Raw genomic sequence first — 16,674 nt, forward strand, 5'->3', positions numbered from 1 at the left:
GCGCAGCCCCTCCCCCTCTACCACCACCTCCTCTCGGTACTACTTGGCGAAGCCTGTCGATGCTCCACCACCACCATCACCATCGCACCATCGTGTTGGTTGTGATCCCATCTACTTCTCCTCCTTTGCTTGTTGGATCAAGGAGGAGGACACATCATCAAGCCGCATGTGTGCGAAACTCGGAGGTGACGTCTGTTCGGCGCTAGATCGGTTGGATCGTGATTGGATCGCAAAGAGTACGACTACATCAACCACGTTTTATACGCTTCCGCTTTTAGTCAACAAGGGTATGTAGAGACACTCCCCTCTCATTGCTATGCATCTCCTAGAATAGATCTTGGGTGTTCGTAGGAAATTTTTTGATTTTCATGCTTCTTTCCCCATCAAGTATGACTATATTGATTCTGTTATAAAATTGCCACAGATGTACATGCATGACAGAAAATGTGACCTACTGTGACAAAAACGTATTATGACAAAATTGTTTTTTGTAGTGAATGTCGTCTACTCCCTTATAAAGGTGTCAAAAGTAATATCTGAAGTCAAAGAAGAATGTTTTCTTTTGTAGGTATCTATAACTAGGTGGTAAATATTTGGCAACAATGTAGCATAATCAACGTACCAAGGATTATCACGAGAGGAAGAGGCATTAATAACAACTAATTGCTCATCAGCAAAACTATCTTTAACAGGCATACTAGACAAATTATCTGATACACGGTTATCAGTCCCCTTTCTATCAACAATATGCAGATGAAACTCTTGTAAGAAAAGAACCGACCAAATCAACCTAGGCTTAGCATCTTTCTTATCCATAAGATATTTAATAGCAGCATGATCAATGTGAATAGTAACTTTACAATAAACAATGTAAGGTCTGAACTTATCACAAGCAAACACAATTATAAAATTTCTGTCGCAATAGTAGCATGATTTTTCTAGGCACTGTCCAAGGTCTTAGTAGCATAATGAATTCAATTTCTTATCAACTCTTTGACCAAGAATGACACATATAGCATAATCACTAGCATCATCCATAATTACAAAGGGTAAATTCCAATCAGGTGGTTGGACAATAGGAGCAGTGATCAAAGCTTCCTTAAGTATTTAAAATGCTTCTATACAATCATCATCAAAAACAAATGGAACATCCTTTTGTAAGAGATTCTAAGAGTCCTAGATATTCTAGAAAAATCCTTAATGAACCTTCTATATAAACTAGCATGACCAAGAAATTCTAAAAATTCTCATCACATGCAAACACAACTGCTATTTTTTTTACAAAAAGTGAATAGTCACTTTAGAGTCAGCGATATAAGATCTGAACTTATCACATGCAAACAGAACTACTAAAAATTCTTTCTCGGTAGTAGCATAATTGTTTTGAACCCTATCCAAAGTCTTAATAGCATAATGGATGATATTTAATTTCTTATCAACTCTTTGACCTAAAACAACACCAATAGCATAATCATTAGCATCACACATGATTTGAAAGGGTAAGTTCGAATCAGGTGTTGAACAATATGTGCAGATATTAGGGCTTTCTTAAGTATTTCAAAGGCTTCTACTAATCATCATCAAAAACGAATGGGTCATCTTTTTGCAGGAGATTAGTAAGAGACCTAGAGATTTTATAGAAGTCCTTAATGAACCTTCTATAGAAACCAATGTGACCAAGGAAACTTCTTATACCTTTGATATCTTTAGGACATGGCAATATCTGAATGGCATAAACTTTAGCATTATCTACCTCAATGTCTCATTCAGAAATCTTATGACCAAGGACTATTCCCCAAGAACTATTCCTTCGTTCACCATTAAGTGACACTTCTCCCTATTCAACACAAGACTAGTTTCCTCACATCTCTGCAAAACTTTATCAAGATTTCTCAAACAGTCTTCAAAACAAGTTTCGTAGATGGAAAAAATCATCCATGAAGACTTTGCTACTCAAGATGGAGTTGTTGGATTTCCCTGAAGAGGAAGGGTGAAGCAGTATAGTAGCAGATAGTATTTCCCTTAGTTAAGAACCAATGTTTATCCAACCAGTAGGAGGCATCACACTAACATCTTTAACAACTCCTGCACACAAACAAAACAATTGTCTGCACCCAACAAAGGCAAGGTGGTCGTCACTCCCCTTATTCTTGCTAGTCACAAGGTTAAAAGCAGATAGTGATATGCAAAGCGATAGGAAGTAAAGGAACAAATAAAAAGAGAAATTTTTGACACTTTTTTATTGATGGGAAATAGACCCCGGGGGCCATAGGTTCACTAGTGGCATCTCTCTCGAAAGCATAACAACGGTATAGTAGACATATCACTGTTGGGAAATTGACATAATTGAGCATAGTTATAATTGTGATAATTCATGGTATAATCAATACATAGGCATTACGTCCATGAGAAGTAGACCGTTAATCCAATTACATCTACTAATATTACTCCAGCCCAAGACCTCTATCTAGCATGCATCTCAAAGTATTAAGTTCATGATAAACATAGTAACGCTTTAAGCAAGATGGCATAATGTAAATAAAATAAGGTCAATCAAATATGACCAAACCCCATCGTTTTATCCTTAGTAGCAACAAATACAATACATGTCTTTTTCGCTCCTGTCACAGGGCAAGATCACCGCAAGATTGAACCTACTACAAAGCACCTCTCCCACTGAAGATAGATCAATCTAACTTGTCCAAAGTAGATGCATAGATTAGAAAGGTACAAAACTATAAAATTATGCAGCAAAGAAACTTCAAGAGATTCATATAAGTCCAGTGAATTATCTGATCACAAACCCACAATTCATCGGATCCCAACAAATACACCACAAAAGATTACATCAAATTGATCTTAGAGAGGATCGTTGTATTGAAAATCAAGAGGGAGAGAGAGAGAGAGAGAGAGAGAGGTCTAATTACTACTATGGACCCGGAGGTCCTCAAGGAACTACTCACATATCATCATGGAGGCGGCAAGGTTATGGAGATAGCCTCCCCAATGATTCCTCTCTCTCCGACGGAGTACAAAAATAGGGCTCCAAATGGGATCGCTATGGAACAGAGGCTTGTGGCGGCGATAAAATTCTTTCAGGTCTCGCTTTGAGGGTTTTTGAATATTTGGGAATGTATAGGCCAAGAATTAGGGCAAACGGAGCTATGAGGGGCCCACAAGATAGGGTGGCGCACCCTACCCCCCAGGATGCGCCCCTGCCTTGTTGGCCCCACATAGGTCTTATGGTCCGTCCTTGAAGCTTGCAGGGTATTTTAGTGTCCAGAAAAAATCATCAAAAAGTTGCGTCGTGTTTGGATTTCTGTAGGTATGGATTTTCTTGAAAACCAAAACATGCAAAAAAACAGGAAGTGGCGATGAACACTAAACTAATAGGTTTGTCCAGAAAAATAATCTAAAATGCAAATAAAGCAGACAAAATTGACAATGTAATATCATTTAACAATCAAACATTATAGATACATTTGAGACATATTAGCATCATCAATATTAATTCCTACTCGTCCTCGAGCACATAAATGAGAACAAAAGAATTATTGATGTTGAATACTACCTAACATGTTCTTGATCAAATGATGTAATTGTGGTATGAATATAGAGATACAAGTGATTCAAGGCAATGATCCATCAATTTGATATTGAAGCAATAATACATAAACCTATGGGTAAACAATCATTGCCTTTCAAAATAAAGACGCAAAAGAACGTAATCCCTACACACTTAATCATGAAACGCATGGTATGCTAGTCTCCCTCCCATAAAGATATCAAATCATGAACAACCCCAGTGCCAAACCAAGTAATTAAATCATATTTTTTCTCGCTTCAGCTTTTTCAACTCTCACGCAATACTTGAGCGTGAGCCAAGGACTTAGCACTTTGGATGGCAAAGAGAATGATGATGGGGGTTTATAAGGGAAGAAAAAAAAGGTACAAAAAAGTCTCACAACAACGCGGCTTGATCGTTAGGCCATGAAGATGACTTACAATCGATGTTAATGCGAGGAGTAGGGATTGACATATAATAGATGCACTAAAACTATAAGTGTATGAAAGCTCTCTATATGAAACTAAGTGGGTGTGCATCCAACTTACTTGTTCATGAAGACCTCTAGCATTTTGAGAAAGCTCGTCATCGGAATATGCAAGTCAAATTCTGTAGTGTAAAAATCCCACTAGTATATGAAAATCATGGAGACTCTATATATGAAATGCATGGTGCTATTTTGAAGCATAAGTGTGGTAAAGGATAGTAATGTGCCCCCTCTCTCTCTTTCTCTTATTTTCTTCTTTTTTCCTTTTTTTTTCTCTTTTCTCCCCCTCTCTCTCTTTTTGAACGGTCTCCTGGATAACAACTAGCGACGCTAGCCACAACGATTGGGTCGGGTTCGTAGTGAATTGTAGGGCGCGGTGTCCTTTAAGGTAAAAGAGCCAATTCCTCCATCGTTTTCCTGTTTTATTTAGTTTTCTCCGTGTTTTTTTTTCTTTCGTTCATTTTCTTTTGTTTCTTTTTTTTGTTCCCTGCTTCTGTTTCATTCTTTTTGCATTTCTTTCTTAAGTTTAATTTTTCATTTTCTTTTTTCGTCTGGTTTATTTTGTTTCTTTTTCATTTATTTGGTTTTCCTTGTTTCTTTTGGTTTCATTCTACATTTTTTATATAGGTCAACAATATTTTTCTAATACACATTTAACATTTTTCAGCATAAATATAAAAATACTAATACATTGTCAGAATTTCTTCAATACACATTGTTTACATTTTTCAAATGCTTAAATAAAAAAATTAGAATACAAGATTAATGCTTTCCGAATGCATGCTCAAAAAAAATCCTATACACACTTTTAAACTCTTTTGAATGCTTGATTTATATATTTTAAATACAATATCAACATTTTTAATGTCAACATTTTTTCTAAACACATTTAACATTTTTCAAATACTTGATTAACATTTTTTACATACATGACCAAACTTTGACGTCACTTTCGTAATACATGGTCAACACTTTTTCTATACACATTAACATTTTTCAAATACTTGACTAATATTTTTTGAATACTTGTTAAACATTTTTTCAAATGCTTGATTAACATTTTATATACATGATAAAATATCTTTTAAATTTTTTCTAATAAAAGATCAAATTTTCCTATACATATTTAACATTTTCAAAATTCTTGATTAACATTTTTCGGACACTTGTTCAATATTTTTCAAATTCTTGATTAACATATTTTTAAATAAAAGATCAAATTGTTCTAAACACATTTTGTTGTATACATTTTTCGTATACGTGATAAAATTTTTCTCTATACATATTTAAAAATGCGCATTTAACATTTTTCAATTCTGTATGTAAAGTAATTTCTTTATAGGTATAACTAGAATATTATGAGATATAAGTAATAAAATTTTAAAAAGGGCACAAAACATGGGGAAAATGAAAAAATAAACGCTGAATGCCTATGTCCCCACTGGGCCGGACCATCATGCGTAAATCGATATATATCTGCGGCGCCTCCCTAGAGTGCGCCTATATGGAGCGTGACGGGCATTTCCTAAACGGCGCCTTAAGCGCCCCTTAAAGGCCAACCCGTACAGGGCGCACACCCCCCTCTCCCCGCTGGGCCGGACCATTTCCTTTACTTTTTTCTGTCAGCAAAAATTTCGCTAGAGAGGTGGGATTCGAACACAGGACTTCCTTTGTTTAGCGTGAATGCAGCGACCAACCAGCCACCGTAATCTAGTGTGACTGGTTCCATCGTTTTTTTTCTGTTGTATTCTTTCCTCTTTCTTCTTTTCTTCTGTATTCGTCTTTTTTTTTCTGTGCCTTTTTCTCAAAAAATGTGTGAACTTGTTTTCTGTAATATCCGTTGAACATTTTGCGATATCCGTTGACATTTTCTTAAAATAAGCTGAATATTTTAAATAATACAGATGAACTTATTTTAATATACGATGAACACTTTAGAACAAATAGGAATATATGCGTTGAAGAATTTTCGGACACGTACTGAACATTTGTGAAAATACGTTGAACAATTTGCGAATACACATTGAACATTGTGTAATGTATACTGAACAAAATCAAGAAACATAGTGAACAATTATATACTCATTGAATAACCAAAACCAAAATAGAAAAGAAAATCCTGAACATCTTTTATATCCATTGAACATTTTAAATAATACATGATGACATTTTTGAAACAACATGAATATATGTGTTGACCAATTTACGCATTCAACATTTAGTAAAAACGTTGAAAAATTTCATAATATATGATGAACATTTTTATAATACACGATGAACATTTTGTTAATACACGATGAACATTTTTATATGCAAAGGTGAACAATTTTCATAATATACAATGAACATTTTTCTTAATACAATGAAATTTTATGTAATATACGGTGAATATAAACTTATCAAATTGAGAAATAGTTCATCAATTGTGAAAAAAATCAAGAATTAAAATAAAACCGTCGAACCAGGAAGAAGAAAAACGAAAAAAGAAAAGTGAAAAGAAGTAAAGAAGGAAACGATGTGAGAATTTCCGTGTGAGAACTGGTGGCCGGTTGGTTTGTGCGTGCTAATCCAAACCTGAGGTCGCGTGTTTGAGTGCTACCAGATACGCTTTTTTTGTTCGTTTTGGGAAACAGGAAATAAATAGATGGGCTGGCCCACGCCAGGGAGCGTGTGAGCGCCGGTTTCGTTCGGCGGCGCGTAACGCGCCAGTTAGGAGCCAGCGTGACGCGCTGGCGACCATGCCAGCGCGCACCCCCCTCCAAATGGACCGGGCCATGACGGGGCTGAACTACCCAGTTTCCGATTCATTTTATATTATTATTTGACTTTTCGTTTTTCTTCGACATAATTCATAATATTTAAAATGTTCCATATTCCAAAAAAAGTGATTTTTTTTAAAAAAACTTGTTCGTGATTTCAAAAGAATGAACATTTATTTATTTTGACGAACAAATTTATATCAGAATTTTTTAGTAAAAATGAATATTTTTTATATTTGATGAACAAAATTTACATATGACGAACATTTCTTAAACTTCGTGAACAAAATTTGTATTCATGAATATTTTTTTGACAAAATGATGAACAAATTTTGAAATCAACGAACAAATTTGGAATTTGGTGAACAATTTTTGAAATCGATGGAGTTCTTCCCTTTTTTGTTATCATTTTCATTCCTATTTTTTACTTGGCGATTTTGTTCTTCACGATTTTCGATGGAGTTCTTCCCTTCTGCCATTTTCATTCCTTTTTTGTTCTTCACGATTTTCTAGTAATGAATATTTTTATAATGTGATTTTTTTAGAACAATTTTTTCCTTTTGTAAATTAGTGAAAATTTATAATTAATCATAACATTTTGTTAAATCGTGAACATTTTTTAAATCTCGCAAACAATTTATTGCATCAGGAATATTTTTTCAGAACCATAAATATTTTTTTGATAAATCATGAACATTTTTTCTGAAAAGTGTAAGCATTCATGAAAGTTTTCTCGAAATTTTGAACAATTATTGAAAGTCACGAACATTATTTCGACATCGTGAAAATTTTCCAACTTTTGAATTTTTCTAGAAATTTGTTAACATTCTCTTATATCGTGAACACATTTTGATTTTGGCGAACAATTTGTTAAATCGATGAACAAATTTGAATTTTGATGAACATTTTTTGAATCGTTGAACAATTTTACACATTGTCGAGCATTTTTTGATTTTGATAGAAAAATATATTCAATAATGATGAAAGAAAAGAAAAAAGGAAAAAGAAAAAGGGAAAAAGAATAGAAAAAAGAAAAAGGAAAAGGAAAAGGAAAAACAGAACTAAAGAAAAACAAAAAGATAAATAAATGTATATGGCAGGCACAGATGACCGCCCAGCGCGCCAAGTCGCTCGGCGGCGCCCATGCGCTATGTAGGAACCCGCCACTATTTCTCGCTCTAAGCGAGTACAGGAGGCAGCCTCGCGCCGGGAGGTGCCTAGATGGCCCGGCCTGTGAGCGAGCGAGGCCACAACCTGTTTTTCTTTCTTTTACGTTTTCTGGTCTCGTTTTTATTTTCATTTGTATTTCTGTTCATACTTTAAAATATGTTAAATATACTAGCACATATGCCCGTGCGTTGCTACAGGAGAGTTTTTTTGCGAGAAGCATCAGAAGAGATAATTAATGTGTCCATCAAAACGGTCTCCACATAATAGTGGGGCGATAGAGCGGAGAGTTGTGGTGTTCTCGCGAGTCATGTTTGGCCCGTGAAATCTTTATAGTAACGGGGATGGTGGGCGTGACGGCCACTATCCAATTCGTGCATTTTTTTTCCTTCAGGTCCGCCTCCTTGTCGAGGTTGTGGTGACCTCCTGATATTTTTTAAAACATGTGAGATATTTTTTTCTCAAAAGAGGTTAATTTCTAGAATAAGGAAAACAAAACTTGAAACAGAAAGATTTCCTTAAATTCACAAACACTTTCTGAAAATGTGACCATTTTTAAGGCGGAGAACCGAACATTTTCCGAATTTCTGAACAATTTTTTAAAATGGCAACTTTTTCTGAAAATTCAAATCAATTTTAAAAAATGTCTTTTTAATCAAGAACATTATTTTGAATTTTTGAACAATTCGATAAAATGAATATTTTTATAATTTCTATTATTTTTGAAATGAAATAAATTTTTAAAATATAGAAACAAATAGAATTTTGTTTTGAAAATGCGAATATTTTTTTAGTTTCACACAAGTTTAGAACGAAAATAAAATTTTCAATTTCCAAATGTATTCGAAAGTGGGAACAAATTTTGAATTCTAAGATTTAACAAAACATAGTACAAAAACGTAATTTTGTAATATTTATTAAATTAATTTACAGCGAAAGGAAAAAATAAATTGGAAGGAAAAAAATAATAAGAAAAGAACACAGAAAAAATAGAAATGGGCCGGCCCGGCGACCGATGGGAAGCTCCAACAATATTGCCGCGAATTTTCAAAAAATGTCTTTTTAATCACGAACATTATTTTTAATTTGGGAACATTTCGATAAAATGAATATTTTTCGAATTTGTATTATTTTTGAAATGAAATTTATTTTAGAAACATAGAAAAAATTACAAATTCTTTTTGAAAATGTGAACATTTTTTTAGTTTCAAACAAATTTAGAACGAAAGTAAAAATTTCAATTTCCAAATGTTTTTGAAAGTGGGAACAAATTTTGAGATTGTAAGATTTAACAAAAATTAGTACAAAAAATGAAATTTTGGAAAATATATAAAATTAATTTATGGGAAAAGGAAAAAACAAATTGGAAGGGAAAAAATAGAAATAGAAAAAGAACACAGATAAACCCAAATGGACCGGCCCGGCGTCCCATGGGAAGCACCAAATATATGCCGCGCTGAGTGACAAATATGGTTTCCCAGCTGCGTGCGCAGGATATATATGGGTGGATTTTCTGGGCCTTAGTACGTCCGGCCCACGTACGAAATTCCGGACACAACTTTTTATTTTTTAGCAAATGGACCACGAAAATTTAGTACCACCTCGGATATAAGAAAAATATTTTTGGTGGTGACCGGATGAAAAAATTGAAGAAACGCACCTTGCTTTAATAGTAGGTATAGATATAGATATATGAACAAAAAAGTATTTGAAACGAAAACAATGAACAGATTTTTATTTTTTTTAAGAAAATTCAAACGTCATTTATAAAAAGGATTTTTTGGAAACACAAACATTATTTGAGAAAAAAATGAATATCAGTACATTCTGCCAAATTATGAACTACTTCTTGTAAGAGCAATTTTTTTAAAAAAACAATAACAAAAATGAAAAAGTGAACATTTTCAAAATTACAAACTTTTTTACAAAGCTCGTATATTTTTAAAATTTGCGAATTAATTATCAAAACAAGGGCATTTTTCAAAATTGTGATGAAAATTTGAAAATTCTAGCATTTTCTCGAATGTATGACAAATTTTGAAAGCAGGAACATTTTTTGAAATCGGCAGACATTTATTAATTTGTGAACAAAACCTAAACATATGGACCTTTTTTGAATTTGTAAAACAAAGTTTGAAACATGAATAGTTTTGGAATATGTGAACAAATTTTTGATAAGGAATATATTTTTTGAATTTCTGAACAAAATTTGTATACATGAATATTTTTTAAATTCCCAAACATATTCTAATTTCTGAACAAAATTTAATCGTGTGAAATTTTTTAGAATTTGTGAACAAATTTTGGAAATGGGAACTTTTGAAAAATATTTTTTTGGTTATCAAAATTTTCGAAAGTTTGTCTAAACATGAACACTTTTTGAATTTGTGAAAAAAAATTAAAATCAAGAAGATATTCTGATTTTTTAGAAGAAATTTCAAAATGGAGAGCAATTTTGAAAATCCCAAACAATTTTTGTTGAATTTGCAAACAAATATTGAAAACATGAACATTTTTTTATTTGTGAAGCAAAGCTAAAATACAAACCTTTTTTAATATGTGATTAAATTTTCAAAACTTGAAAAAAAAAATTGTGAAGACAATTTCAAAACAGGAACTCTTTTTAAATGACTTATGTACTTTGAATTTCTAGAAGAAATTTGAAAATACAAATATATTTGGAAACTTCAACAATTTGAGAATGCGTGAACAAAAATATGGAAAACAAGAACCTTTTTTGAAATTCCCAAACAATTTTTGAAAAATGTGAAAATTTCGAATTTACAAACAATTTTTGGAAAACGACTATTTTTGAGTTTTCAAATGTTTTTCAAAATAAAGAACATTTTTCAATAATTAAGAAAAATATCCGAACATGAACTTAGTTTGGAAAAGATAAAATGACCTTGAAAAAGAGAAAGGAAAAAATAATCAAAAAATCTAAAACGAAAAACAAAAAGATAAAATATCCTATTTGCCGCGCTTTGCGTGTACTTGCCGGGCCCTCGACCTACGCGTGTACTTGCGTGTTGGGCCTGGCCCATGGTCACGAGCGTTTGAGGGGAGAGGTCGCAGGCTTGCAGCACAGTTTCTTAGAGAGAGAATCATCTCCAAAAAAATGTTTCTCAGAGAGAAAAACAAAGGTGCGACAGAGGCACACAGCAGCCGCGGGCTGCGGCGGCGAACGCTTCAAGCCACCGTAACAATGCACAGTCACACACATCAGCCGCCTAGAGCTCCCACCACAGCCAACCCATGAATCCACAAGGTGACGTGGCTAGCAGCGGCGAGCCGGCCCTTCTTTGGATCGGCTTGCATCCCTGCAAGCTGCAGATATAAATTTCTTTGACTCACTCCCAACTTTCTTCCCCTGAATTTCACTTAGGTCATCAAGTAGCATAAATAATCCACACTGAAATCTTATTGTCTTACAGTTTATACCGTGCAAAAGCCATTGTTGTTTACATTTTACAGGTTCACAACAAAGGCCACTTTTACAACAATAATTTCCAATTAGATAGCATATAGATATATAATTCACTCAATAGTACTCCGTAGTATATATGGTCCAGGATTTGAATTTCTTGTGCTCTTTGACCCGCCCAGCTTTTTCTCTGTAGGTCTACCACTGCGTATTGGCCTCCTAGTCAGCCGAGTCCTGCTTAATACCTCATGTTCTTTATTTAACTGAAGGGTCAACTTTTTGGCGCCGAACAAGTTGCCGTGTTTCCTTTGGAACCTCCATTATGAGGTATTATGACCCTATTGTATAATGTAGTACTCCCTCCGTTTATTTTTGTAAGTTGTTTTAGACAACTTAAAATGAAATGTTTTATACATTGTTTGGAATGTCTTCAAGGTCTTATAAAAATGAACAGAAAAAGTACTGTTTTTGTAAAGAAATATAAAAACGTTTAGATCATTAAAGTAGCGATCTGAGTGCTTTTATATTTCTTTACGGAGAAAGTATCATATTATGGAAATAAAGACGTGAAGTCCGGTATAAACAGGGGTTGTTCTCATAGTTACAGCAAACGTACGTCTCGTTCACAATAGTAAATTCTTTTCTGCGAGCATCAGGCAACCACACTTCTTCACGGCTACGCAGGAGCCCCTTTCCACACAGTACAACTTCGTGCACGCACCGCATCTATGTACTAGTTGTCTCCCACTTAAATAACTACAAGTACCTATGACCCTGAGTACTATATATACCCACCTAGTTCCATTAACAATCCAAACCAAAACACAGTACTTGTACTTGCTACTAGCAGTTAGCAAGAAATTGGGAAGAGATTCTGATCAAACATGGCTATCACCAGGGCTTCGCTCCTTGCCATCCTTGGCTGCCTCTGCTTCTGCAATTCTGTCCTCGGAGCTCGCGAGCTGAACGATGACTTGTCAATGGTGGCAAGGCATGAGGGTTGGATGGCGGAGTACGGTCGCATGTACAAGGACGCTACTGAGAAGGCGCAGAGGTTTGAGATATTCAAGGCTAATGCCAGGTTCATCGAATCGTTCAACGCCGGGAACCGCAAGTTCTGGCTCAGCATCAACCAGTTCGCTGATATCAGCAATGATGAGTTCAGGGCAACCAAGACAAACAAGGGGTTCATTCCCAACAAGGTGAAGGTTCATACAGAATTCAGGTATGAGAATAAGAGCTTTGATTCACTCCCCGTGACGGTGGACTGGAGGACAAAGGGTGCGGTCACTCCCATCAAGGATCAAGGCCAGTGTGGTAAGTATATTTATGTTGCATGTTAATTGCATACATATGAATATTGAGAATCTTTCACATGTCAAAATGGTGTGTGATTGAATATATTGCAATTAAATTATTTGCAGGTTGTTGTTGGGCTTTTTCTGCTGTTGCTGCGACAGAGGGCATTGTCAAGATAAGTACCGGCAATCTGGTCTCGCTCTCGGAGCAAGAATTGGTGGATTGTGATGTCCATGGCGAGGACCAAGGCTGTGAGGGTGGTCTCATGGACGACGCATTCAAGTTCATTATCAAGAATGGAGGCCTCACCAAAGAGTCTAGTTATCAATATGCCGGTGCAGATGGCAAATGCAAGAGTGGATCTGACAATGTTGCAACGATTAAGAGCTATGAGGATGTGCCTGCCAATGATGAGGGTGCTCTCATGAAGGCAGTGGCAAGCCAACCTGTGTCAGTTGCGGTGGACGGAGGTGATATGACATTCCAATTCTACTCTGGTGGCGTGATGACCGGCTCTTGTGGTACCGATTTGGATCATGGGATTGCAGCCATCGGTTATGGAACGACCAGTGATGGTACAAAGTATTGGTTGATGAAAAATTCCTGGGGCACAACTTGGGGCGAGAATGGATATTTAAGAATGGAGAAAGACATCAGCGACAAGAAGGGCATGTGTGGCCTTGCCATGGAGCCTTCATACCCCACGGCGTAGTTAAACCATCCAATGCCACATATTCACATATAGACATGGCTGAATAAATACATGCATGTCTCTTGTTCTAATGTAGTATCTCCATACACATGTGAGCTTGTAAATTGTGTTACGCAAATATGATTTATGTACATATACATTTTATATATACCCTGTTGGTAATATCTTGAGATATATTAGTATAAAATGCATTGCAAGAAGGACGATATGAAAAGTTCAATAGAAGGACGTTGTAGACTTGTATTGCTTGCACCAAACCGCAAGGTCCTCCGAATGGATTGCCTTCCTGCAGCAATTGAGTCCGCTCACCAAAGCCTCAGATGCTGACACTCGCTCTGATGATCTCCAAGATCTGAGATACGTAGATTTCTTTGGCGCCCTCTCTTGAGTCTTGACCCTAACCAACGTCCTAGTACCTGGCTCCTAGCCTTATATTTATCTGACTTGTGTGCCGTGAACCCTGTTACGTCTGGTTTTTGTGGCATGTGTGCTTTAACTTCTGAACTCCCCTATCGTTTGTTGAACGATGGGTGCCCTGATGGCTTTATTTATAATAAAGTCGGGCAAGATGCCCTTTATCTAAAATAATCTATGCCATTTTCTTGCATTCCAAATATTGCAGAGAAGCACTACAACACTGACGTTCCAAACATGGTCTGGAACAGGAATCAATATTTGTGGAATTGAGAATTTTCAAAAAAAGAAATCATTTTCCTGACATCGAAACGAACGCCATGGGGCGAAAACCTCACAACACCATAGTTCATAAAACCACAACATACTACAGCCTATTACAGCCAAAAGCCAACACAGGCCCAATCACAGCATCACAAAGCCTGAGTCACCAGCAACACGTGCAGACGAAGTTGCATTTAATTCCCCTTCTATTGGCCTCCTCGCAGCATCACACATCTTCATCAACCTCACCATGCTCGACCTGACAATTTCCGCCCCGCTGCGCAACTCCTTGACTCCTTCTCCCTGTTGTAGACCTGCCCGGTACAACAAAAAGGAACACATGGAGAAAACAGTCTCAAAGGGTGTTTTGATCTGTTTCTTTTCAACAGTAGCTCGGGAGCTAGCCAGATGGCCCAGCAAGCAGCAGCGAGGCCTGCGGTATAGTATCTCCCTCCAGTAGGGAGGAACACGTGACACCAGGAAAAATTATTGCCAGTAACTGCTCGGGCACAAATCAGTACCTAGCGCCATCCCAACACATCGCCAAACAACTCTAGCCACAGGATAGGTGAAAAACAAGTGTTGAGATGATTATAGGTTATTGCAAAAAGAGCACTTGGGGTTCCTAGGTCATTTGCTCTCTTTCATGACATGCCTGGTCAGAACAGCATCCTGAGATAGCTGCCACAAGAAAATCTTGATTTTGAGAGGGATTTTGGCGACCCAGATCCATATGTAGTGACAGCCACTAAGAGGATTTTCCAGCCATTTGTACATAGATTCAGTGGTAAATTTACCACTACCACTGAGCCCCCAGTACACCCGATCTCCCCCCAAACCCAATTGCACATCATTAATACTTTTTTTCATGTCCTCCCATTGCCTTTGTAAGTCAGGGGTAAGCCTTCTCTTAAAGAAGGTGCTAGTATCAACAGATTTAAATTTAGCAACAGTGCGGTCCTGGTTGGTGCAAATATCCCGTAATAAAGGATATCGGTCCTGAAGGGGACTTGACCCATTAATGGAGTCTTTCCACACTCTGGTGAGGTTTTCAGAGTCCATGTTGATCTTTCGACCAACCATGTAAAAGGCCTTGGCTTTTAGAAGGGCTTTCCAACATGGGGAATCACGGAATCTTGGCTCGACACACAGTTTTGTTTTTCAAGTATCGAGCACACACGATATCTTTCCATAAACCATTTTGGGTCTCTAGTTTCCACCACCATTTGACCATTAAACTAATGTTTTGTTTTCGGAGATCTTTAACTCGCGAACCACCCTTATCTTTGGATCTACATATTCAGCCCCATTTGACCAAGTGATATCTCTTTTTCTTGTTGCATCCTTGCCAAAAGAATTTTCTTCTATGTTTGTCAAGCTTTTCAATGAAAGTTTTAATCATAAGCCACATAGACATATGATACAGAGATATTTGGGTAACAACCGAATCCAGCAAAGTAAGCCTCCCACCCCCATGGATGCGGCATTATCGATCCATGCCTCAAATCTTTTAAGATATTTAACCACTATAAACTCCCAGTCTGAATCTCTGAGAGTAGTATAGCTGACAGGCATGCCAAGATACTTGATAGGAAAAATACCCACATCGCAATTAAACAAGTCAGCATATTGTTTCACAATATTCTCACCACCACCCACAGTGAAAATCTCACTTTTTTGGTAATTAACTTTAAGCCCAGACATCAGCTCAAATATGTATAGCAGCAACTTCAGGTTAACTGCTCTATCGACATCATGATCCAAACAGACAATAGTACCATCAGCATATTGAAGCACCGCAACACCGTTGGGTATAAGATAAGGTGCCAAACCCACCAACAAACTATTTTTTAGCATTACTGATCATTTTCGCAAGGCAATCAGCAGCCAAGTTGAATAAGAATGGGGAATGAGGATCCCCTTGCCAAACCCCTTTGGCACTTTGGAAATAAGGCCCAACCTGGTTATTGAGCTTGACACTCGTTGTCCCATTGCCTAATATTTGTTTAATATCCACCCACACCAAGTGTCACTAAAACCTCGGAGCTTGTGGCATTCCAAAAGAAAGTCCCAGTTAACCTTATCGTAGGCTTTTTCGAAGTCAATCTTCAGGACAATCCCCACCCTCTTTTTCATATGAGTATAATTCAAAATCTCATGCAGAGAGATCACACCATCCATAATTCTTCTCCCCTTCACAAACGCATTCTGGGTCGAGCTAATTAGCTTGTCAGCATACCTCTCCACACGCCGGTCTAAAACCTTAGTAATTAGCTTGTACGGGCATCTCAGGAGGCATATAGGCCTAAACTGCTAGATCTTATTAGCACCAGCAGTTTTAGGCAGGAGTGTAATCACTCCATAGTTGAGACGTTGGACATCTAAAGTCCCTTTGTGAAAATGCTCGAAAAGCAACATTATGTCATATTTAACTATGTCCCAGATAGAATTTAGCAGGAATGTTATCGAGACCAGGCGCTCTGTTATGTGCCATAGAAAACAACACCTCCTTAACCTCAGTCTCCGTGAATTCACGGCACAGATCAGCATTGTCATCTGCATTAATTTTTTCCTCAGCAGACC

At 36.6% G+C, this 16,674-nt stretch overlaps 1 protein-coding gene across 1 annotated transcript; it reads left to right on the plus strand.

The window, feature by feature from the left end:
• The first annotated feature begins 12,269 nt into the window (after nt 1-12,269).
• On the plus strand, nt 12,270-13,413 carry LOC123092113 (senescence-specific cysteine protease SAG39-like). Its single transcript, XM_044513797.1, has 2 exons — nt 12,270-12,719; nt 12,827-13,413. Exons 1-2 carry the CDS (start codon nt 12,287-12,289, stop codon nt 13,411-13,413), a joined length of 1,020 nt encoding a protein of 339 aa, XP_044369732.1. The 5' UTR covers nt 12,270-12,286.
• Nucleotides 13,414-16,674: the final 3,261 nt, after the last annotated feature.

This window comes from Triticum aestivum, chromosome 1B, assembly GCF_018294505.1.
Source record: "Triticum aestivum cultivar Chinese Spring chromosome 1B, IWGSC CS RefSeq v2.1, whole genome shotgun sequence".
NCBI classification, from domain to species: Eukaryota; Viridiplantae; Streptophyta; class Magnoliopsida; order Poales; family Poaceae; genus Triticum; species Triticum aestivum.

Bases quoted from the DNA above. Each gene is read 5' to 3' on its own strand.
- LOC123092113 (XM_044513797.1), top strand. From the start codon at position 12,287: ATGGCTATCACCAGGGCTTCGCTCCTTGCCATCCTTGGCTGCCTCTGC. The intron at 12,720-12,826 runs GTAAGTATATTT...AATTATTTGCAG, and splicing joins CAAGGATCAAGGCCAGTGTG to GTTGTTGTTGGGCTTTTTCT.